Genomic DNA, 26,731 nt, shown 5'->3' on the forward strand with positions numbered 1-26,731 from the left:
ATGATGGATAATGCTTTTTGACTTTAGTAATCCAGGAATTTGAACTTCAAACCAAGAAAGGAGAGGAGAGTGGAAAAAACACAGGAGCTGAATTCAAGTCCTGAATTTACCAGCAGTTTATAGTGTAATCCCTAAACAAATTACTTCTACCTTAGGCCTCAGCTACTCTATCTTCAAAATGGGGTAAGCAGATTTCTGTTAAAAGAGGTAACACGATGCCTGGCATATAGCAGGAATTTAATAAATTTTTATTACTGGAGTGATAGATGACATCTAAGGCCTTCGGAGCTCTACAATTCTCTAATTCTTTGAAAGAGGAGACAATGACCCACAGTACTACTCCTAGCCATAGCAAGAAGAATCTTCCTTAAAAAAAAACAAACAAACAAAAAACGATGGCAGTCAATCACTCATTAACCTTCCTCCTTGTGGCTCTCTTCCCTGACAGTCTATAGAGCTGTGAACTGAGTCCGGTGAAGGTGCTGGATTGCTAACAGAGGAGGGAACTCCTGGCCTCAGGAAACCCCTCAGACTGGAAAAGACCAGAAGAATCCAGTGGGGGAGTAGAGAAAACATTCACGACATTGGCAGAGTGTGGAGCACTTGAGGTCAGTCGCCCCCGCGAAAAGGGCAGCGTGGGCAAGCCGCTGGGGTGCTGGCTAGGGAGAGGAGAGTGCTGGGAGTGGGCAGCCAGCGCTCGCGAGTGGGAGGCTCGGGCGGCGGCGGCTCAGCCTGTCCGGGGCGCTCGGGATCACCAAAGCGCAGCTTCGAGCAGCGCAGCGCACTGCAAGGGAGATTGGAGAGCAACCCACGGGGCGGCCGGGAGCCCCCGGCAGCTCCCCCCACTTCTCCGACCAGCCAGCCAGCCAGCCAGCTACCCCTCTGCCTCTGACTTCAGTTCAGCTCCACCCCCGTGTGGCGGCGGCTCCCTCTGTCAAAAACTGCGCTCGGCGGCAGCACTAGCCCAGCCCCGGGAACCAGCTACACCTGCCCCAGCGCCCTCTCTGCTTCTGTCCTCCCGCCCCCAACCCGTCCAACTTGAATGGAGTTGGGGTCCTGAACCCCCTCAATACCAGGTCAAAGGAGACCCTTCTACTTCCATTCCCTGTTCCGGACCCTCTTCTCTTATCTGCTCAGCTCCAGCTATGGGAAAAGTTGGCGGAGGCAGCAGCGGCGGCGGTGGCTCCCCAACCCGGCTTGGCGCGCTACTTGCCCGCACTGGGATCTTGCTTCTATGCGCCCGGGGCGCCTGTGGCGGGGGCGGCGGTGGGGGAGGCTCCTGTTGCCCCCCAGCCTCCCCAGGATCGCCCCAGCGCTGGACACCGGCCCGAGCTGGGACACCCCCACTGGGGCCTCAAGAGGACCCGGGGCCGGCGGCTGTTTCTGGGGAGCAGAGGCGCTCCGGGGCTCCTGCCAAGCTGGGTAGAGCTCCCGCGGCTATCACGCCGTTCCCCCGCCGCCCAGTGTTTACTGTGGCCCCCGGGGACAGGGCTCTATCCCTCCAGAGGTGTCCGAGCAGCGATAGTGTGGCCGGAGGACTTCGCTCCATCCGGAGGAGACGGAGTGGAGTGGAGCAAGAAAAGGAAGATCGGGACAACAGCGAGGGCAGGCGCCCACGGGGGCCACCAGGGGATGGAGGGCAGCCGGAGCCTGGCAAAGCCACCCGGTTCCGACTGGAGGAGCTGAGACTGACAAGTACCACGTTTGCGCTGACCGGGGACTCAGCACACAACCAAGCCATGGTCCACTGGTCAGGTCACAACAGCAGTGTGAGTAGCAAAGAGGAGGCCAAGCCTTCTGGGAGAATGTGGGGGTGGGATAGGTGGGTGTGCGTGTGTGTGTGTGTGTGTGTGTGTGTGTGTGTGTGTGTGTGTGTGTGTGACAGACCCTTCCAGGGACCTGGGGATGTCCGTGGAACCCAGAGCTGAGAAGGAAATGGTTAAAACTGGCAGAGGGTATGGCTAGAAATTGGGTGAGAGGGGCTTCTGAATTTAGGGATGCTACTGACCATCAGTTTTTCTTCTCTTCTTCCTCCCCCCATTTTTTTTTTTGCCTACTTGTAATAACGCCTTCGGTTAACCCCACCACCTTATTTCCCCTATAGCAATCCAGTGAGCGTCTCCAAACACCGAGAGAAAAAAAAAGCAATTGCAGTTCAGATAAACTACGTTCAGGCTTCCCTTGCCCCGATTTATGATGATAAAGACTGTGACCATGCAGATAATAGCATTTTTTCAAAGTATTAGGAACATAGAGAATGAAGGGTTAAATTTCCAGGCAGCTTGAAATGCCTTGTCTTGTATTTGCAAGACTTAGTTAAGGGCTTAGAATATGAGACAGAAAAGTCTTTAGGTGTAGAATATCCATGGCTCGGAACCCTGTGCCCTCCTCATTTCCCCTATACTCTGAAGGACTGCAGTGGCAAGCTGGTGCCCTTAATGTATTCCTGTTTCTTGGGAACAAGCGGATGCATGTTTCAGGGAGAACACTCCAGCATCTCCTAACAACATCCGCGTGTGTGTTGTCAGAGTTTGGGGTTTTCCAGCATGTGAATGAATGGTTGTTCTAGTCTAGTACTTCCTGGTCCCAGGAAGATCAGACCCAGCAGTTACAACAACCCGCTGTTCTTTCCTTCCTTTGCTTTACCTCTGGTGAATAACAGCAAATGTAGAAATCCATTTTGTGGGTGCAAGGGATGAGGTGGAATACGAATGGTGAAGGTGGGGAGAATTGGGAAGTGGGCTCCTCCTCGAGACATCTCTTCTAGCTAGGAAATGAAAATTGATTTTTAAAAAATCAACTTTTCGTGCCAACATTGCCTCTTTTGAAGTAGAGGGTGCTGGGTGCTGCTCAAGTTTAAATGGAACTTGAAAATTGTAACAGAAAAGATTATGAATAGCTAAGGAAATCTAAAAAGTAAGGAAAGTTGCCTAGGCTGTCATAAAGCAGCCAGAAAAAAAAGTATTAAAACTGGAGATGGGGGGGGAGGGGGGGACAAGTATTCAATCAGAAATCCGAGATTTTATTGTTCATTCTACATACAAATTATTCAGCCTAGTACCCTTCATGATATTTTCTATTGTAATATAATAGGTAAAAATTGTTCCAGAGACTTCTCACTTAGGTAGCTGTATCCATTGTCAGTTCTTAACAAGAGGAATCCCTCCTATCAAGAAGACCATTATTTTAAAATGCTAATTCCTTTATGGCACTTTAAAGTAAATCACAATGAAAGAATTTAGTGTTGATCACAGCTGTCATTTAACCATCCACAGGGTTTTCCTTGGAATTCAGCCTGTATTAAGGGGGCTAATTCTATCATGGTTTGAAGAACTTTAATTATTTGATTAGAGAAATTACTTCTCTTTTGATTCTGTACATTTTTGCCCTATTCTTTACACTGAAACTATGATGTTTCATGTCAGAACCACTTTGAAATACCCCCATCCCATTTGAACACGAGTCTTCTTAAACTGATGGAATAACTTTCCCAGTGCTTTAAGTGATTAAGAAAAAGCTTCTGGCTTTAAAGGCAGGTTTTAAATACATCAAACATGTAGGTCTTGTCGCACTGGGAAGCAAAAGACTTTTGACTTGAAATATTTCTGGCTTTTAGTGTTATCCAAGCAGTAAAATATCACTTACCAATTAAACCCTTGCTTTAGTTCAACTCTCAAAAGGTCTTGGAAAGAGCAAGATGGGTATTTTCTTGGCAAATAAGATACTCTTCATTTAAGATCATCCCCGTGGTCATTTATGGCTATATAGTTGATAAACACAGGACTACTTTTCTTTCCTTGTCCATGGATACAAACCCAGAAGAGCTTAGCTGGGCTAGTGGTTTAGAAAGGTAAGATACACAGCCTTCTGAAATGTTATTGGCACTATGGGATGTAACTCCACAGATCCCTAGTCATTGCTACTCCCACCACCCTTTAAATGTTTTGTCTCTGGAGAAATGGGATAACTTGAGAAGCAGGAAGAATAGTCATTAGTCATTATTATATATAGAAGAGAAGGATTAGTGTGGAACACAAAGAACACTGGATTTGCAGCTGGAAAGCTTGGGTTCAAATCCAGCCTTTGCCATTCACTACCTATGTGAGCTACGTCAAGTCATTTGATTTTCTGGGGTTCATTTTCCTCATCTGAAAAAATGAGGTGATTGGAATCAATGACCTCTAAATTTTCTTCTAGCTCTGTGATCCTATCAGTGTCCCACTTGAAGAGATTGTTCACATGGAAGTGGTAGGATTTGAATGGGAAGATATACATATGTATATACATATATGTATTCATATAAACCCACATATATATATACATAGAGACTATTGAGGGAAAACATTTGTGTTTATATAGATGTGAGTGAGTATACACACACATGCCAGTCTCTTTCATTCGGTACTGAAATTGTGTCAACTTCAGTTTGAGAAAAAAATATTGATCACTGATAATTTTATACACATAATAATCAGTAATATTTAGAAGTCACTCTGAAGAGGTTGGAATTCTTTATATACATTAGTTCATTTAATTCTCACTATGACCCTTTGAGGTCGATGTTATTTATGAATGAGGAGACTGAAGCTGGGAGAGATTAAAATACTTGCTCAGGATCATAATGTAGCTACGAAGTATGTCAGACAGGATTCAAACACAGATCTTCTTGACTCTAAGCCTAGCAGTCCATTCTCTCTCCTATACTGCCTTCTAAATGCCAAGCTTATAAATCTGTTTCCCCATTTTTCATTGCTACATGCAACACATACCTATTGGAACTGCTTAACCTTTAGCTGCAAGCCTTTGCCAAGAAGGGGGGGCTGATTACTGTAATGCGGGTATTAGAGGTGCAAATTTATGGTAATTATAGGCTGCCTGTCAAACTCCTCAGTAGTCTTCTGTGGTTCTCATGCTTCCCCTTTCCCTCCTACTCCTTCCAAAGATGGGCTCTGGGCGTAGTTTGGAGCAGGTAACAGCTTCAGCTCATCTGTGGGGGTGATGTTCTCCCCTCTACGCTGCAGCTGTGGTTTATGGAAGCTGCTGCTAAAGTTCGTGAACACCTTGGGATTCTTTGGCATGAAAGGAACTGGGTATGAATCACTGTCATGAGCCTGATACTGTAAGCAAGAACACATTGCTTCTGCCCTACTCATCTTAGACATGCTGTGCCCTGATCTAATTTTATATAGTAGTACTCAGTATGTTAATATATAATGCATGTCTCCAATATACATATGTATATACATATGATCGCCTTATTTCTAAGGAGTTCCAGAATACTACAGCTGTGCTAGCTCATTAATTATTATAGCAGACTGGTTAGGGAGGTGGCAAGCATTATTATCTTCCTTTCACATTTTTATGCTACAGTTAATTTAAATGTCTCATTAGCTTTATTTTCTCACATTGGTGAGATATATATATATATATATATATATTTTTTTTTTGCTAGAGATTGCAACTTTGGAGAGTCTTGTCCATTATATTATTGCTTCTATTTATAGCCTAGTTAACATTATTTTAGCTAAGTGGGAATCATTCTTCTGACTTTATTTGTCTTTAGACTTTATGCTTGGCAAATTCATAGTATTTTCTCACTAGACCCTTCCCATTCATATGCTTAAGCCAGAGTGGACACATTAATGCACTCGATTTTTCCACCTCCTTGCCTTTGCTCACATCATTCCCTCTGGCTCCAAAGCTCTCCCTTTCCCATCTCATCCTTCTACTTTCTAGGCATTGCTAGAAGACCTCAATTCTTGTTTCCTCTGTGAAGACTTCTCTTACCTTCTCTGCTGCCTGAATCTGAAACAATATTTGTTTCCTTCTTTTCCCATAGCACTTTACATCTTCTGTCATTTGTTCAACACATAATTATATATTGATCGATCTAGTATACTAAAACACTGGCATATATACATATATGTGTGTGTAGGTGTATATATAGAACAGTCCATGCCTTCATCAAGCTTGTAGTCTGTTAGAGGGAAACTTTGAAAATATAGTGAAAATTGTATTATGATAAGTACATAAGTTACTTAACCTTATTTGCCTCAGTTTCCTCATCTGCCAAATGAGCTGAAGCAGGAAATGGCAAGTCCATTATCTTTGTCAAGAAAACGCCAAGGTGGGTCATAGAGAGTCAGACTTGACTGACTAAAGAAGAAGTGTATAAGAGAAGGATGGAATGCTAGGAAATTAGAGAGATTGTATAGTGTGATAGGGAGAATGTTGGAGGTGAGGCAGGAAGCCCTGGGTTTGGATCTCTTCTTTGACACTCCTTAGCTATTTGATTTTAGATTGGCAAATCATTTTACCTCTTGTTTCTTCAGTCTCCTCATCTGTAAAATGGAGATGGAATCACTTGTACTGGCTTTCTCTCAGGGTTCTTGTATGTCTTAGATAAGACAATGTTTTAAAACAATTTTCAAACCTTAAAGGGCTATGTGAATTTCAGCTGTTTTTTTTTTTTTAACAGAGAGATCACGTCTAGCTGGACAAGTCTTTTATAATTAGTATGTGTGTCTCTGTATTATACATTGTATTTTTTAATTGAATGAATTTCAGTAAGCAGAAATTTCTGTAGACAGAGTATCTGCAAGAGACTTAAAATCTCATTGGACAAACAACGTGTGTATATACAAATAACTACTATTCAGGGCATTTCCTTGCTATGGAAGACAAGTACCATAGATTTAGAGGATAAGGAGAGTAGGTCTAGCATGGAGGGATTTGAGAAAGCCTCATGATGGAGGTAGCATTTTTAAACTGAGCCTTAATAAAATTAAACACCAATTCTACCATCCATCAGAGTTTAAAAAGCATTTTCCTTCCAGAACCCCTTTATGGGGGGAGTGAAATCAGATCCCTTCTTGCATTTTCACATTACAACTATTTGCAATAAAATTATTTGGGCACATACATTATCTCCAAAAGCTAGATCAAAGGTATAGAAAGCATCTCACTTATAGGATCACACAATCCTTTAGTCCTATGACCTTAGTGGTCAACTCATAATTCTTCATACCCCATTTCAATTCTGAAATACTGCGTGCTAATACCTTAAGTAAACATGTCCAATTCTTAAATAGATCCATGGCTTGGTGGTAGACAAGTCTTTTATAATTGGTATGTGTGTCTCTGCATTATACTTTTGTATTTTTCTATTTGAATGAATGTTGGCAGAATGCCAAATAATCATAACGTATTAGGCTGCATTTGGTTTAAATCTGTTTTGTGAATTTGCAGGGGGAAAAGAAGTAGGAATTATTCGACCTGTTACCATTCATCTACATGTAATTTACTTTTTAAAAAAAGTTATCTTTGGAGACACAAATCTTTATCTTGAGAAGGGAACAAATGCATCTCTTTTTGTTTAATAACATTATCCAGAGGCAATTTGATAAAACAGAGCCCTGGATTTGTATTCAGAGGACTTAGGTGAGAGTTGGCCCTATAACTTACTAGCAGTATGACCTTGGGAATGTTGTTTAATCTGTTTTTTTTGACCATTGTTTTCTCCTCCTGACTAATTCTTGAGGTCCTAAGGAATATCGAACAAGGCAATATATGTGAAAATACTTTGAAAACTGTAACATGTCATGAAAATATAAAAATATATATGTAAACATATATATATATATATGACCAGCATTTCTAAAACCAAAACTCAATGTCTGTAAGCTCATAAAAATACAATTGTCTTGCCACAGATTCCTTGATTTTCTGTAGCCTTAATATAGTGGCTCTCTAGGGTCAGGGAGCAAGAATAGGGATTTGGGAGAAGATGAATATGAGAAAGCAAGAGAATACAAGGTGAAGGAGCATTCCCTGGTTTTAATAAGTAAAGATCTTTCATATAAAAGTTGCCTTGGCTTTTGACAAAATTATTTTAGGATGAATTCATCATGATGTATGGGAAACTGCACTGATTTTGGATTTAAAGGGATAGAGTTTAAACTCTATTTTTGATGCTTACTACTTGTGTGACCAGGCAAATCCCTTAATTTCTGTGGGCCTCAGTTCCTTCAAATGTAAAATGAAGCAGTTGTATTATATGTCCTCTGAGATTTCTTTCAGTTATAGCTTAATATTTTCACGAAGTAACAAAATGAACAATTCTTTCCTCCTTCCTTCCTTCCTTCCTTCCTTTCTCTCTCTCTCTTTCTCTCTCTTCCTTCCTTCCTTCCTTCCTTCCTTCCTTCCTTCCTTCCTTCCTTCCTTCCTTTCTTCCTTCCTTTCTTTCTTTCTTTCTTTCTTTCTTTCTTTCTTTCTTTCTTTCTTTCTTTCTTTCTTTCTTTCTTTCTGTCCCTTCCTTTAAAAAAATCCTTACTTTCTGTCTTAGAATTGATACCACAAGACATAGGAAGAACAGAAATGACTAGGTAATTGGGGTTAAGTGACTTGCCTAAAATCCTATAGCTAGGAAATATCTGAGGCCATTTTTGAACTAAGGACTTTTGGATCTAGTGCTATAATCATTTAGCCACCTAACTACCCTGATATATTATTATATTTATTTAATGTTTCTTATTCTATAGAGAAGCATGTGAAAATCCTATAAGACAAATCACAAAATCACAAAAGCTCATGGATTATCTTTGTTTATTCATGAAAATCAAATACATTTTCATTTTCCATACATTGCTACCAAATATCTATGTGCCAAAGGACTGTTTGAGACATGAGGTGATGATAGAGGAGATTTAGTCCCTGCCTTTAAGAGACTTACAATTTCATTGGTAAAATAAGGTGCATATATAAATAATTATACTGGGAATTTCCCTGCTATGGAACAGAAGTACTATAGGTTCAGAGAATGAGGAGAGCAGCTTCTGCCTGGAGCAATCAGGAAAGATTTCATGAAGGAGGTGTTTTTTTGTTTTTTAGTTGAGTATTAATAATAAGTACCAATTCTATCATGCCTTAGAGTTTACAAAGCACATTTTCCCACAAAACCCCTTTAGATAAATAGTGTAAGTTATATCATCCCATTTTACAGATGAGGAAACCAAAATCCAGAGAGGTACATGATTTCTGTATGAACCTACAATTAGTGTCTGAACCAGGCTTTGAACCGATGTCTCTCTTGATCCTAAGTCTAGCTGTCTTTTTTTCCCTCCATGACTCTTACTTCTCATAAAGTAGTGAAGGATAGAGATTTAATAGGTGGGAATAAGGTTATGTCGACCATCCCAGGTAGAAGAAACAGCCTAGGCAAAGATGTAGAAGTTAGAATGATAATCCATAATATGTGATATCTTTGGATTTTAGCATGTCAAACAAAAACTACATTTACAAAGGATATTCAAAATTAAAATGTGTCTTATTGAATATTTTTAAATAGCAGAGAAAAAAGTCAATATTTTCCTTCACATTTGAATGATGGTAAATTTGAGTATGATCTAAAGTCACTGAGAAAATAAAAAAAAACATGCAAACCTTACATAATTTAAAATATATGAAATCTAATGTTTGCACTTTTAAATTTCAGCAGGTGAAGTCATTGCTTTATTTTATCTTGACGACTTCTGCCCACAAAAATGATCTGTCTTCACAAGTGAATTTTATTCTGTTTAATAAGCATCTGGTCAGTGAGAGTATCATATATTCTGTTCAGGCTGAAAATTAACTTTCTCTCTCTCTCTCTCTCTCTCTCTCTTTCTCTCTCTCTCTCTCTCTCTCTCTCTCTCTCTCTCTCTCTCTCTCTCTCTCTCTCTCTCTCTCTCTCTCCCTCCCTCCCTCTCTCTCTCCCTCCCTCTCTCCCCCCTCCATTGCTGTTTTATGTCTTCAAATATCATATACAAAATATTTGTTCTGACTTTGTGTGTATTTCAATTACTGCTTTATTTTTCTGGCTGGGAAGTACAGAAAATATACCTGTATTTTCTGACAGGAAAGGATTGCTAAACAGCTTTCCTGCAGTGACTGAGAGAAAAGAAAGAAAGGACATTCTGTTGGCGTGTGAATGAGTCAATCTCAGGGGAAGTGTAATGGTCACCCCAAGGAGCCATGTGCTTTTCTGTTCAGAATGGACAGATATTATATACAAATGATTTGAATGAAAAGAAAAGGTAAATCTTAGAGTTCTTGGTTTATAAAGGAGGAGCAGAACCCTCTCTAAAATATAGGCAAAGAGATCTGAGGGGGAAGAAAGAAGTAAACCTTAAAGTGTATATAAAAAATAGAATGTCTTTCAGTTTGCAATGTTCTTGACTGTTATAGTACCTTATATTGTTAGAGCACTTTGCCATTTGACTGTCTTCCTTATTCTCTATCTACCTCATAGGATAGTTGACTGACTGATTTTTTTTAATCTTCATTTGTGAATAAGTTTGGGAAATTCCCTTCACTGACTCCAATCCACAAACCTTCCTGGAGTTGCCTTTGGCATTGAAACGATAATTGACTTGTCCTTGGCCATGACATGTTCCAGAGGCAGTCCTTGAACCCGCATCTTTTTGTCTCCCAACAACTGTTGAATCCCTATCATTTATACTATGCTTCCTCACTCTGTGGTTAACTACCTTATCTGAGGTAGAACAAGTTATCTTTGATACCTCCAACAGTTTGCTTAGTGGAAATGATGAAATGAGATCCCAAGGCTGTTGGCTTCCATCTTTGAGGTCTGTGAACAACAGAAGGATTATTTTAACAGCTCATCGCCATCCTGCCAGACAGTGAGAGACGATAGAAAGAGAATGGAACTTAACAGCCATACCTGGGGTTTTAATTCACACTTTGCTATTGAATCATTGCGTAATTTGGAATAATTCAGTTAACATCTCTGATCCTCCGTTTTCTCATCTTCCTAGTAAAAGACATTAGATTAGGTGATCCTTTCTTGTCCTAAATTGCTTTAAATCTATGATTGATTTCAAGCCAGGAAACCTATATTGAGGTCTTCTACAATGAGCAAGGAATACAATAAGCTTATGTAGGTCCTGGAGATATCAAGACAAAAATGAAAAGAACTCGTGCTTTCAAGGTGTTGGGATTCTCTGGTGGGATAGAGACATACTTACAAATATTCAGCTCTCATAATTTGACCTAGATTTGTATTGCTGTGTGTTGGGGAAAGGTTTAGAATGCAGGTCCGGGTCCTCCTGAGGCCCTTCCTTAGCTGCTCTAATGACTTGTTCTGGGATTTTGAACAAGTAGTTCAGGCTAATATAAGTTATATAGGATGAAATTTAGTAGATTTTAGTCCCCATAAGGGCAAAGACCAGAGCTTAACCCTTTGAATACCCTGCAGAGCTCAATACAAAGTCCTCCATATCCGTGGCTCTCAAAAATACTTGTCAGATAAATGAAGGGATGGGTTAGTCCTTTGTAAAATGGAAACAAGATTTATCATATACTCATTTGCACCCAGGAAGTTGTGGGATTTTGTAAAATTTACAAAATATTGTCACTGTGGAAGAGAGAGGTGATGTCAACTTCCCAGTAAACCCTCTCAGGTTTCTGGAGTTAAAACCTGTAAAAACGTTCAAGGCCATAGAAGTGGAGAATTGCACTCATATTTCCTACCCTTACCCAATATTTGTCCACGTGTATTCTACTTAAAGAGAACATGGAGGACAGTCTTAAGGAATGCAATAGAGGGGAGAAGAGCCCTGGGGCCCTTGACTTAGAAGAAAAGGGTCACAAAAATATCAAAGCCAAACTTTAGGATATAAAAGGAATTGGATAGGATACTTTGATGCTAATTATATTTTATTTGGCATTAGCTCCCTCCTTCTCTTCCTCTCCATCCCTTTATCCTCCAGATTTGTTTGGGATTAAAGATCAGAGCTAGAAAACATAAGGACAATCAGTAATCATTTATTTTATGTTTATTGTCTGCCAAGCTTGGCTTTATGTTCTGAGCGGCTAAAGAAAGGTAAAAAAACAACCAAAAAAAAAAAAAACATGGCCCTTACCCTCAAGGAGCTCACATTCTAATGGACTGGATTTTAGATCCAGTGATGAAAGGAACCTCAAAGGCCATCATGTCCAGACCCCTGATTTTACTGATGTAGGAACTGGAGCCTAGGGAAGAAATGACTTGTCTAAGATGTCCTAGTAACCAAGAAAATCCCCTCTTTTCAGAATAGACCCTAGACTTGTAGGCAGAGGTTTATTGAACATGGCATTTGAGCATTAATGGTTCTCCCCCAGCGGATGCTGAAGGCTGACCAAAAAAAAGAAAAAATAAAAGGTTTTCTGGCATAAACAGAGCTGTTTCTGGGCTGCCTACTAGCATAGTCTCAGGTCATTCACCTATTAGGCTGGCAGGATGAGAGGCTGCCCCATGCTACAGCTGTATCAAAGCCATGACCTCTGTCCATCTCTCCAAGTGGCTGGCCTAGACTTATTAATGCATGTCATCTCAGGCTTGTTACTGGTGGAAGATGTGTGGGCTGTGGCATTCCGTTTCTTCTCTGCTGGCTAATGACCCTGCTACCAGCAGCATGAACAACTTGTACACTCTTTTAAAGAAAGTGCTAATAAGAATCTTGTTATCAGAAAATCGGCTAATCATCTCGTGCCCTGGAGCAAAAAGGATTGATGCTTTAGTCCTTTTCACCTAGCCACAGCAGCATGCACTCCTGGAACACAAAATCACAGACCATCAATCCTCTTGCTTTGGGCAAAGGTTAAAAAAAATAAATAAAGGTTCTTCCCCAACCTCTACCCCATCTCACTTCCTGCCATGCTTTTCATTTGCCGTTGAGTTTGGGGAAATCATATCAGTGACCACCTCTTACAAAGGGCAATGATGGGAAGCATGGCTGATTTTCTATGTGTTTTGAAGGTGGTGTGATTTTCAGTCATGGAGGGAGGGTTAAAATTGAGTCATCCTCATTCCCCAGATTGATCTAGCCAAGGACACAAGTTGGTAAGAGGTGTGCTATGATTATGGATGAGGCTGAAGCTTAAAACTCCAGGAGTGTTTATTCAATAGCACTTATTGTAGTACCAATCCCATTTGGTGCCTGCCACATATTGCCATGAAGTGTGGCATGGTGAGTGGAATCCAGAAGACCTGGTTGAAATCCTGACACTGGTAAAGGAAGGGGTTGAGCTAGATGGCCTCTAAAGAGTCTCCCTTGCTCTTGATTTATGTGCCTGTGACATATTTGCTGTTCCAGAATGGCAAAATCAGTTAACCCTTCAGTGTGCCAGGCAGACCTCTAAAACTATATGTTACCAATGCCTAGATAGATAGTTATCACACTGGATGTTCCTTCTACAAATAGAATCACAGATCCCAGACTTCTGCTTCCATCAATGATTTTTATCCTGTGTGTGTATGAATGAATATATATATATGTATATGTATATATATATAAAATGTATTTGAATATCATGCATATGACATACAAAATATATCACATATTTCTATATCATATATGTGATATACAAATACATGATATATATAAAGGTGATCTGTATATTTTGCTACCTGGTAGAGATCACCAAAGGACCTTCGAGTCTTATCCATACCTCTTATCCATTGCTTTTATTTTTACAAATGAGAAAACTGAGATCTGGAAAAATGAGTTGATAATACTAGTTAGTGTCAAGCTGGATCTCAAAGCCAGATCTTTTAACTACAAACTCAGGGATCTTTCAAATCTTCTTTTTTTGTTTGCCCTCAAGGACAGACAGACATACACACATCTGCTAGATGCTGTGGGATATATATGTTTGTGCATGCACACCTACATAAATACTCATGTGTGTATACATGTATGCAACCATGTATACATGTATGTACACATAAATCCTATTATACCTACCATATATATGTATATGCATTATATGTGTATAGATAAGATGATTTCAAAGGTTTTTTAGTGATCTTTATTAGATAGGAAAACATCCTAGTCATACTTAAATATTACTGATTTACATATTTAAATATTACTGATTTACATATCATTTAATCACACATAGGTCAAATTTTATTGATATATAAACATTGATATGATGTCATTTTATCATAAATGTATAATATATTATGTATATATATATATGCACATGTATATATATCAATGTGATATACTATATGTGTGTATGTGAAAGGAATTTCTAATGCCCTTTGGAGAGTTCTATTAAAAAGCAAAATATGCTCATCATATTTTAGTATTGTAGATTTATATATCATATATTCATAAACACAGGATGAATATCACAAATATTGCTATTCAAACTGTGATATTGTACATATTATATATATTTTATAGGTAGTTATATTATAGGTACCTACATGTGTATACGTATTCACATATACATACATCCCCCTCTACTACTCAGTAAGTGACTCGTATTTGTGGAGAATAATTCCCAGGGAAAATCAGATGGATTGACATAGAAACTGATCTCACAACATTGGCCTCATTAAGACCGAGTTCCAATCAAATAAACTGGGCAAGAGAAGCGGCTTCGATTAGTCACCTCTAGAATCTTCATAGACTTAACCCTACTCCTAAGCCCATTGTTAATGGAAAATGGTCTTGCCTGTAGGTTTCTGCAAAGCTGTTTTAGTATAGAAGAGCCTTCTGCATTTTCTCTTCCTGACACGCATCAGCTGGCTTCTTCTCAGCCTTTGTTGAGTAGCGACTTTGATGATTGGAGGAAAAACCGGTTGGAGGGTAATCATGTCACATTGACACTTCGGAAGCTTTCTCGACCCTCCGGGCTCACTAAAGGGTCTGTGTGCTCATATTAGCTGAACAAACACTGACTCGATAAATAAAGCTCTCCATCCATGAAGGTGAGGATGTCAGTTGGCCCTATGCATTGTGGGCAAGGAGCAGTTCCGCTTGAGACAGCCCAGTTGAAGATGATTACAAGGAGAAGTTCGGAGAGATGATGAGAACTCTTGATTCAGCCAAAAGGACGAGAAGGTCTGGCATGGAGCTTTCTCCTCTCTAGGCATTATGAGAAACTTGCCCAGTTAGAGTATACTCAAAAGGACGTTGGTGGGAAAATCAGAAAAGCTGGATTTGAACTATGCTCCAGTGCTTTCTACCTGTGTGACAGTGGATGGGCTACTTCATTTTCCTGCACTCAAGATTCCTCGCCTGGTAAATTAGAACCATCATATTTGAATGACTTCACAGGCTTGATGTTGGAAAAGTGCTTGCTTAAGCCTGAAAGTCTCTGCAGAAATGCAAACTAATATTACTGGGCTGGATGTGAAGATCTCTCTTGGCATCTGGCTTAGGTACATTATTTATTTATTGTTGGACTTCTAAGTAACAGTAAGAGCCCATGAGGAAACATTACAGAAGCACATGGTTCTTACATTGGAAGGTCCCTCAGAGACCATCTAGTTCAGCCCATTTTTTGTTCAGTTGTTTTCTGGCATATCTGATACTCTGTGACCTGATTGAAGTTTTTTTTTTTTTTTGGTAAAGATACTGGAGTGGCTTGTCATTCACTTCTCCAGCTCATTGTATGAGGGAACTGAGGCAAACGAGGTTAAATGATTTTCTTTGGATAATGTAGCTATTAAGTGTCTAAGGGCAGATTTGAACTCAGGAAAAGGAGTTTTCCTGATTCTAGGTCTAGTGTTCTATCCACTGTGCCATCTTGTTGCTCAGTTCAACCCATACATGAATAAAAATGCTCTTTAAAACACACCAGACAAATCATTCATCAGTCTTTACTTGAAAACATCCCATAAATCAGAATCCTTCACTTTCCAGTGCAGTCCATTGTGCTTTTTAGATAGTTCCAGTTGTTGGGAAGTCTTTCCTTATACCAAACCTGAAGTTGTCTCTTTGCCCTTTCTACCCATTCTGCCCTGTGGGATCAGACAGAACGTGTCCAAATCCTTTCCTGCATCGTGGCTCTTTGGATACTTGAAAGAAACTATCATGTCCCCCCTGTGTCTTCTCTTCCTTAAAAAACATCCCTAGTCATTTCAACTGATTCTCATTTGCCGTTATCTCAAGAACCTTCACCAATCTGCTGATTATCTTCTGAAAATTCTTTAGTTTATCAATGTCCTTCATACAATATAGTTCCCAGAACTGAACACAAGATTACTTATGTGATTTGACCAGTGTAGAGTACCTTCCAATACCTAGACACTGTCTCTCAAAATTATATTAGCTTTCTTTGCTTTCATATCACATTTTCAAAAACCTTAAAATGAGTCTGTCATCTACTTTAAAATCTCTTCATATTTTCTTCAATCAAACAAATGCCTGGCCATGCATCTTCTATGTCATATTTATTAAGTTGATTTGTTACCCAAAAGTAAGACTTTGCATTTATCATTATTAAATGTCATTAGATTTATCCAATGAACTAATCTATTGGATCTTTTTTAAAGGCAATATGGTGTAGTGAATAAGGCATCAGATTGAGAGTCAGGAAGATAAGAGTTCAAATCTCACCTCAGACATTTACTAGCTGTGTGATCCTGGGAAAGTTGCTTAACCACTCTGGATTCAGTTTCTTCATTATTGACAGGAAATTGGTCTTGATGGTTTCTAAAGTCTCTTTTGTCTCTAGATTCATGATCCTATAATCTTTACACTCTCACTTGCCATTTTTGTTATTCATCCTAAATTTTACATGTCTGCAAACATGATAAGAATTCTGTTAATATCTTTAGCTAGGTCACTAATAAAATCTTGAACAATACTGTACCAAGCCACCACTATCTCAGGCACTGGATACTTCTTTTCAATTTGACTTTACACTATTAATGATTGCTCTTGGAGTCCAGCCATTTAAATGTGTTCCAAATTGTACTATTTTCTAGCCCACACATCCACATCTTTTCCACAAGACTGACTTGAGGGACTGCCAATTGATTTGATAAAGCACAGGTAAATTATATTGACAGCAGTCCTTTGATCTACTAGTCCAGGGAAAATGTCTAAAATGGAATGGAGTTTAGTTTGCCATGCCCCTTTTCTTGATGAAGCCATTCTTGCTGTAATCATCATTTCCTTTTCTAGCTGTTTGCCAACTATTCCTTTAATATCATGCTCTAGAATATTGCCAGGAATCAGTTAGGTTCATTGTTCTATAGTTTCCAGATTTTATGAATGAAAGAACAATTGAATATATATAAGTGAATGAATGAATGAATGAATGAATGAATGAATGAAAAAGCATGTTGTACTGTAAAGTTTTTGTACTGTAAAGTTTTCTCCTGTCACCAAAGCTCTGTGCTAGACACTGGGGACACAAATAGAAAAGTAAGATAGTCCCTGCTCTAAAATATCTTTTATTGGGGGAGAACTCATAGAGGATGTTTTAGTGGCATGGCAGATGGAAAGGTCCCATGTGTGCATTAGCAAAGTAGATGTCAATACATTATCTTTAAGATCTAATCTATTTATAAAATAGTATTAATTTCTGCTGTTGAACCATTTGATGGAGTCAAGGATGTTGGTAGTGAGAACTTCCTTTCTGGCACATAGTAGGAGCTTAATAAATGTTGATTGATTGATTGCTTTTCTGAGACTCCTTTAACTCTGATTATAGTAATGCAGAAGCAGTGTTCAGGCCACATCTCCACAGGGATTATTTCTTAGAAGGATGCTTACATGTGTTGGGCCCAGAAGTAGGACCAGTGATTGGGTGAAGGGAATGTAGATATTTCTTGGGCATTTTCATTAAAGTAGCAGAAACTTCCAAAATGGTATTTCAATTTAGCAACTAAAAAATTCATGAGGAATAGTAGAAAATAGAATTCCATTCATAATAATTATAAAATGTCCAGAATCTCTGGTAGTCAATCTATTAAGTCAGATTCAAACTTATAAATAAAATTGCAAAACGCTTCAAATAAATAAATAATTGGGTGAATATTGGTTGCTCATGATTGGATTGCACTGATATGAAAGTACTACCTAAATTAATTTACAAATCTAGCCTTATACTAATCAAATGATGAAAAATGTGCTTTATAGAGATAGACAATATAATGGAATTGATTTAGAGAAATAAAATCTCTAAAATCTCAAGTTAAATAATGTAGAAATGAAGGTATAATAGCAAATCCAGACTTCACACTATATGATGAAGCAACAATCAAGTAAACTATGTTGTAATGATTTAAAAAGAGGAAAATAGATCAGTGAGATAGATTAGATAAGCAAGATATGAAAGGGACTGCCCCATAATTTTAAAAAAGTGCTAATTTTAGAGTCAGAAAACCTAGATTAAATTCTGCCTAACATGATTGCTAATAATGTGTCCTTGGGCAAATCCTGGGGCTTATTTTAACCTCCCTCTGGCTTAATTTCCTTATAAGTAAAATTGGAGTGTTTTGCTTGATGGACTCTGTTGTCCTTTCTAGATCTAAACTGGATGCTATGTATCAAAAACAGTTGTTCTCATCTTTTCTTAAATAAATCAAATAACATAAATTATTTGGGAAACAAAATTTTATCTGACAAAAAAATTGGAAATAAGAAATTAGGTTTATATTGCTATCTTATACTATATCAGACAGTAATTCCAAAATGTACGAGTTTTTGTTTGTTCCATCATATCCAACTCTTCATGATCCTGTGGACCATGGCATGCCAGGCTCTTCTAATTACCACTATCTCCAGAAGTCTGTCCAAGATCCTGGTCATAGTTTCCATGACACTGTCTATCCACCTCATACAGTATTGTCTCCTTGTCTTTTTGCCTTCAATTTTCCAACATCTGGGTCTTTATTCTAATGAGTATTATCTTCTACTTCCAAAGTATTTAAGTTTCAATTTCAGTATTTGTTCTTCCAATGAGTAATCTGTACTAACTGATTTGATCTCCTTGCTGTCCAGGGGATTCTCAAAAGTCTTCTCCAGCACCACAATTCAAAAGCATCATTTCTATCGGACTTAGCTTTTCTTAGAGCTCAACTCTCACCTCTACATTACTACTGGAAAAATCATAGCTTTGACTATCTGGACCTTTGCCAAGAACATCTAAGTTTTTTAGTTTGTTGTCCATATTTGCTATAGCTTTCCTTTTAAGTGTCAAGCACCTTTTAATTTCATGGATGCAGCTGTTGTCTTGCTATGATTTTAAACCTAACAAAACATAAAATCTGACCCTGTTTCCATTTTTTCTTCTTTTATTTTCCAGGAAGTGATGGGACCAGTTGCAATGATCTTATATCATGGCTTCAAGCCATCTTTTACATTCTCCTCTTTTGCCCTCATCAAGAGGCTTCTTAATTCTTCTTTACTTTCTGTCATCAAAATGGCATAATCTGCATATCTGAGATTGTTGGTATTTCTCCTGGCAACCTTAATTCCTGCTTTTGATTCATCCAGTCTGGCATTTAGCATGATGTATTTGTGTATACATTAAATAAATAAGATGAAAATATAGAGTCTTGTTATACTGGTGTCCCAATCTTAAACTAATTAGTTGCTCAGTGTTCAATTCTAACTGTTGCTTTTTGATCCACATACATGTTCCTCAGGTGACAAGTAAGATGATCTGGTACTCCTATTTCTTTGAGGACTTACCACGTTTTGTTGCACTTCACACAGTCAAAGGCTTTAGTGTAGTTAATGAAGTTGAAATAGATGTTTTTTGTGGAATTCCCTTTCTTTCTCCATAATCCAGAGAATGTTGGCAATTTTGTTTCTCATTCTCCTTCCCCTTTGAGAACCAGCACGTACTTCTGCTAATTCTCAGTTCACATATTGCTGAAGCCTAAAGTGTAAAATCATAAACATAACTGTGCTGGCTTGTGAAAGGAGCACAGTTGTTCAGTATTTTGAACATCCATTGGCATTGTCCTTTTTAAAAAAAGATTAGAACATAAACTGATCTAATCTAGTGGCCACTGTTGAGTTTTCCAAATTTCCTGGCACATTGAGTGCAACACTTTAACAACATCATCATTTAGGATTTAAAATAGCTTAGTTGGAATTCTATCGCCTCCACTAGATTTATTGTTAGCTTCTTAAGGCCCATTGACTTTATCCTTCAGAGTGTATAGCTATAGAACAGTAACCACATCATCAGAGTTACTGCTTATATTAAGATCTTTCTTACATCTTTCTTCTGTATATTCTTGCCACTTCTTAATTTCTTCCACTTCTGTTTAGTCCTTACCATTTTTGTCTTTTGTTTTGAAACTCGAATGTAAATGGTCATATTATTTTAAAAAATGTGGGAGTGGAGCAAAATCAGGCCCCTTTCACATCCCTGGCTAAAGAGAACTTATTTTTTTTTTTTACACAAGGGATAGAGTGGATAACAAAAGATAAAATAGATACCTTTGATCAAATAAAATTTAAAGTTTTTCCTTGAAAAAATTGATAAAATTAGGATAAGAAGGGAATCTTTATTATAGAAAAATAATTATATCAAGTCTCTTCCTAATGGTCTAATATCTAAGATATATAGGGAACTAATACAAATATAACAGAACAAGATCCATTCCATCAGTGGATTAGTGATCAGAGGAAATGAGAAAACTGTTCTTAAAGAATTTCCAACCATTTCCAACCATCTGAATGATCATTTCTGATAACTAGTAATTAGACTAGTAATTAAAGAAATGCATATCAAAGCAACTTGGAAGTTTCACTTTTACCTAAAAAATTGGCAAAAATGCAAAAGATAGAAATAATCAACATGATGAAGTCCTTAATGGAACTGTGAGTGGACTCACTCTTTATGGAAACCAATGTGGAATTATGCTAAACAAAATGATTAAAGCATTCATATCTTGAGTATTGTATACAGTAACAGCAATAATGTATAAGTACCTATGAATGTCTTAACTACTATCAGCAATACAAGGATCCAAGACAAGTTGAAGATGCTCCTGATGAATAAGGTTATCTATCACCACAAAAGAAACTTATGGAATACAGATTGAAGCATATTACTTTTCACTTTATTTCCTTCATGAGTTCTTTTTCTTGAATAAGCAACATATATCTTCTTTCACATTATGAAAAAAATATTGAGATATGTATTATATGATCATGCATGTATAACTTACACCATATTACCTGCTATCTCAGAGAAGGGAGAGGAGAGGGAGAGAACATGGATTCCAAAATGTCAGAAAATGAGTTTTAAATTCTGTATCTATGTTTATTTTTTGAAGTTTATGTCCTTTGACTTGGAGATCCCATCTTTAGGGATAAATTGTAGAGGAGGCCAAAGCTCAATTGATATCTACCAAAATTTTCATAACATTATTATTTTTGTAGTAAAAAATATCTAAAAACAAAGTAAATGTCCAATGAATGGGGAAATGGCTAAGTAAATTCTTATGATAGGATAATATTACACTATAAGAAATGATGAATATTAAGAATTCAGAGAAACATGGGAAGATGCATAAACTGATGTAAAGTGATAGAAGCAGAACTAGGAAAACAGTATGCACAATGGAAATATATATATATAAATGGAAATATATAAATATAAATGGAATATAAATATAAATGGAAAGAAAAAAGTATGAAAATGCAGATTCTGTGGCTAAAATATCCTCAAAGGAGAGTTGAGGGAAAAAAAAATACTTGTTTTCCCTTCTTTCCAGAAGTGTAATATTATAGGTTTGGAATACAGCTAGGTCTAGATCAGCATGAATAATGAATTCTTCTGAAGTACTTGATTTTAAAAATTCACACTGCATATTTCTATTGGGCTGGAACCAATTATCATAATTTACATAATTATAACTTGAAATAGTGAGAATTTAAATACATATAAACATTTCGATGGATTCATTATTCGCACTAATCAGGGCCTGGGCATATTGCATATACTCTGAGACATGGTTTATATATTAATTTTTTGGAATTGCTTCCTCCCACCCCCCTTTCTTTTAAAATCTCTGTTATGAGAAATGGCTCACTGAATAATTGAGGGTGAAGAGATATATTTTAAAAATTGTGTGACAAAAACAAAAGATGTAACTATTATAAGATCATTTTATTTGGAAAGAAAAGGATTATCTGGGTAGAAATGTGAACTATGGAACACAGAAAAGGGTAAGCTGGAAGTAGGAAAATCAATCAAATGACTTAATAGTCTAGATGAGAAAAGATAGTCAATAGAGACAGTTTCAATGGGAGTTGAAAAGGAGAGGTAGATCTAAGAAATATATGAAGGTAAAACTGACAAGATTTGTCAACTCATTGCATCTGGTCACGAAGGGAATAAGGAGCCAAAGATGGCTGAGATTTGAAGCTCTAGTAACTAGAAGAATGGTGGTAACATTAACAGAAATGAAGAATGTGGGAGTAGAGCAAATTATTGGTGAGAGATAAGTTCTCTTTTGGATATGTTGAGTTTAAGTTGGAAGTGTCTGGGAAGTGAATAGGAAATAAATAGCTAGAGCTCTGGGGAGAATTTTTATGCATTTATTATCCTATCCCCCCTTTTTTTCTTTTTTTTTCATTTCTTTCCCTATTAAAGGATGTATTTCTCATGTCATCTGAAAAATACACATTGAGAGGGAGGAAGTAAAGAAAATAAAAGAAAATATAAGGCATTCAACAATATCTGCAAAATTATATTAATGTGATAACTAGTGGTGCAAATAGAGGCCATAAGCACAAATTGTTGGTACAAATCTGGAAATGAAAGAAGAGAGACTTTATGAAAGTTCTATAGTCTCTGACCTATTACATTGTAGGCAACTTGTGTAGATTCCCTGACCTGTTTTCTTACCTCTGTAAGAAGAAATATGGAGAAAATGTTCTGATTCCTTTCTGAAGGAAAGCTAATTTAGTCAATGTTTGTGATGCAAATTAAAGATGTGAGACCCGGGACATTCACTATCTTGTTTTAAGCTGCCCAATTCAGAATTTCTGAAGAATTATCCCTGCAGAGAGACAGAGACAGAGACAGGCAGAGAAAGGCAGAGACAGACAGACAGAAAGAGATTGAGACAGACAGGTAGAGAGAGACAGAGACAGAGAGCCAGAAGGAGATTGAGATAGAAAGAGACAGAGACAGAGACAGAGAGAAAGGGAAAGAGTGGAAGAGGGAGAGAGAAGTCATAAATTTGGCCCAAATAAATTAAACTGTGTAAGATTCTTCTAATGTGTGACAGGGACTTACAAAGATGTGCCTTACTTCAATTTAGATGTTCCTCTACCTGGGGAATGGGATAGTTGGTGGGGGTGAAGGTTACATACAGACAGAGGAAACATCTCTTGCTGATAAATTGTGGCTATGAATTGAAAAGAAGCATATGATTCCAGATTCTCATCAGGTTTAATGTATGGGTTCTATTTTGAGATTAGGCACCACTTTAATGTAAGAGAGGACTTCATTTTTTGAGAATATGCTGAACAGAGATTATCTTGACAATTAAAAAAAGATTTCTTCATATGTTTCATTGGAAGTATTCTTTGAGTTGACTGCTACTAGAATTTTCCAGATGATGATAGTAACTAAATGGCTTTATATATATGTATACATATATATGATATATATATTTGATCATAAAGGATCAAATCCAAAAGTGTCAGATGTCAAAGGAATCTTTACATATCAGCTAGCCCAACTTTTTCAGTTTACTAATATGGGCCATATTAGGCAAGTATCTTTTGCCATGCCCTGTGTTGTCTTCAGCATAATAAAGGAAGGAGTTTCCAATGATGCTAATGTGAGACACATTTCATTTTAGGAATGTTCAAGTCTTTTTATTTTGGACAAGTATTTGTATGGTTTTGGATTTATGTCCCTTTTAACAAGTCATTTTCACATACTTTCAGGAACCATCTTCTTAGAAACTAAATATTTTGTAAAGATTTTAGTATAGCCATTCTGTTTTTAATGAGAAACAATTTCAGCAAACAGCTAGAGAGCTAGCTCGCTTATGGAGGTTTAAGAATACAGATATAGTCAGCAAACATTTAAGCATCTAGTGTGAAAAGATCCTGATGTTGGGGAAGAATGAAGGCAAAAGGAAAAAGAAATGACAGAGGATGAGATGGACAGATGGTGTCATGAAAACAAGAAATATGAATTTGGACAGACTTCAGAAAATAGTTGGAGATAGAAAGACCTGGTGTGCTATGGTTCATGGGGTTTCAAAGAGAAGTGACTTGAACAACTAAAGAACAATAACAGCAACATGTGAAAAGCACTAAACTAGGCACTGAGGATAAAGATACAAGAAAAAAGGTTTTGTCCTCAAGCAGTTTGCTGTCTACTTGGAAGGTGGGGGATAGAATAGGGTTCAAGTATATCAAAAATATGCATAAAGATAATATAAATAACAGAGAGCTCAGGAAAGACTTTGGGACAAAGTTTACCTGACCTATGATATGAAAACTAACTTTTCTTTAAGATGGAGAATACAAGGGATTGCATTCCAGACATGGGGAGACCTTTTGTATAAAGACATAGAGGAAGAAAATGAGAAGTTAGACTAGTCCATGGGCCAATTTGATTAGAAATGAAGTATGTAAGGGGTGTAATATGAAATAAGGCTGGAAAAAAAAGACAAGGGTAAACTAACAATGACTACTATAAAAGAAAATGTAAACTTTTCCATTTCTTAGAAATCAACCTCTTTAAGAACATTTTAAAAATACAGACTCTTTGCCAATGATAAAGAACATATTATTTTTACCTAGATAATATCATACATACATATTTATGTAAATATATTTTAAAATAATGTATTCCATTATAGTGTGTAATAGTTAAGATGGTTGAAGGCCTTAAACTGTGATAATTAAAATTGGTTGAGGGTATAAACTGTAAGAGTTAAAATAGTTGAGGTTGTAAATTGTAGTGAGTAAAATAGTGGAAGATATAAATTATGATAGATATAAGAGTGGGTGAGTAAATTTGTGACCACAGAAAATAGTTTTCACTACAGTGTCTTGTTTAAAATCAAAATATAAGGTGGTCACCAGGGAAATATTCCCAATTATGAATATACCCAAGTCAACTGGGTTTTATAGAGACTTTAATTAATAATACAATGAGGAATTAAAGAAAGAGAGAAAGAGAGAAAAAAGAAATAATGAGAAAAGAATAGGCCGGCCCAGGGCAGCTCTGGCCAACCCAGGCCTAAGCCTTAAGAAAAGACCAGTCAGTCAGTTATCATTCCCCATAATATCTGTTCAAGCAAGGATTCAAGGGGACAGAGTTTCCCCAGAGGGAGTTTCAGCCAGAGTCAATCCCAAGGGAGACCTCCTTAGAGATTGTCCTTCAAGAGATTCTTCCCAAGGGACCCTCCTTAGAGCTTCTCTCTCAAGAGCTCTTCTCAAGAGATCTCTTCTCAAGAGATTCCTTTTTCTTATATAGGGGGTTTTCTCCTATGTCACCTCCCCTAAGTTCTTCCATCTACCAATCACAGTAGACGTTTTCCAAAGGACAGCCCATTCTGAATTCACACCTGAGTAGATTAATCCTTTTAGCAATCCACACCTGAGTAGGTTAGAATCTTTGAGCAAGTTTCTCACCTTTTTGTCCTGGCAAGTTTACAAGTTGCCTGACCTTTAATAGGTACTTAGCACACCTTTGTATTAATTATAAAAATAGGCATGGCTTAAAGAACTTTTTGCCTCATTATAAGTATGGGTTTAAGTGCTTTCATTGTTTAGCAAGGAGTTTTCTCCCCTAAAGTAGTCTTAAGTATGGGTGGAGTAGAGGTCTTCCCATTTCTGATCTAAGTAGAGTTCTCACTGTCCAAATGGGGAATGTTCCCAGTAGGGAATTATTCCAAAGGAGAATTCCCCAATGGGGAAATTTTTAACAATCACAAGTCTGAGAAATTTCAAGATTCACAAGTGTCATCTTTTACTGCAAATACCAAGTGTTTGCGGCAAGCCACATTACAAGTTTGTGTCTTGTAATAGTAGATATATTGTTGGAGTAATAGTTGAGATAGATATATACATATGTGTATGTATATATATATATTTATTTTTAAGAGATTTATTAATGATCATTAGAAATCAAGGAATAAAGAAGATACAAAATAAAACCCATGTGCCCATGACTGATCAGCAATTTCAAATACCTGCCTTACCACCACCAAACTTGGGACTGGAAGTAAAGAGGTGGGATCTTCCATGTCCCTTCCTAATATCCCCTGCCTACAGGAAGCATGTAATGACAGGAAGTCAGTGGGCTCCTGGGAAATGTAGTTTTTTTTTTAGGGTAACAGATTTTTCAATTATACACCTGGAACTCTTATTTTAAAGAATTGTTGTGAGGCTCAAATGAGATAATATATGCAAAGTGCCTTTAAACCTTAAAGCATTATGCAAATATCACTTATTAGTATTATTATTAGAAAACAAATCCATGTTCATCCACCTCTGTCCTAACACAGCTGCTTACCATTCAGGAGAAAGCAGAGAGAAGCAAAACTCCCCCATCTCAGTGGCCCAGTGGTATCATTTGGTAGGCAAAATTTGTCTCCTGTATCCACCTGAACAGCCAGACATTCACAGATCATGGGGCATGGCAGTAGCACAAGCATGGAGGCTCCTTCTTTTGACCTTTCCCGTTAATAGCTCTGTGAGCCATTACTGGGACCTAGGAGCACCATTGCTTCTGTCTTGACCCAAGGGTCCCATTGCTTCCCTTACGACAGCATCCCTTGCTTCTAGCTCTAGATGAACTCTACCCAAATCTACTTCCAACCATATTACCTAGCATAGCACCCATGATAGTGTCAGGCCCCTCAAGATTTCAGGTTGGTGCCCTCCAATGAGATCTGTCATTCTTCAGTCCAGGACAAATAGGGAGAAATCCTACTTGGATGATTAAG

At 37.7% G+C, this 26,731-nt stretch overlaps 1 protein-coding gene across 3 annotated transcripts in view; it reads left to right on the forward strand.

The window, feature by feature from the left end:
- Nucleotides 1-404: 404 nt before the first annotated feature.
- The window catches only part of SORCS1 (sortilin related VPS10 domain containing receptor 1), a 757,576-nt gene continuing 731,249 nt past the window's right edge, over nucleotides 405-26,731 (forward strand). For 2 of the 3 annotated variants that reach the window (XM_056804202.1, XM_007479039.3), the window contains exon 1: nucleotides 405-1,769. In XM_056804202.1, coding sequence (XP_056660180.1) covers nucleotides 1,146-1,769 — 624 coding nt within the window. In that variant the 5' untranslated portion in view covers nucleotides 405-1,145. The remainder of the gene's footprint in view (nucleotides 1,770-26,731) is intronic. The other variant, XM_007479040.3, reaches the window with a different exon arrangement.

This window comes from Monodelphis domestica, chromosome 1 (genome assembly GCF_027887165.1).
Source record: "Monodelphis domestica isolate mMonDom1 chromosome 1, mMonDom1.pri, whole genome shotgun sequence".
Taxonomy (NCBI): Eukaryota; Metazoa; Chordata; class Mammalia; order Didelphimorphia; family Didelphidae; genus Monodelphis; species Monodelphis domestica.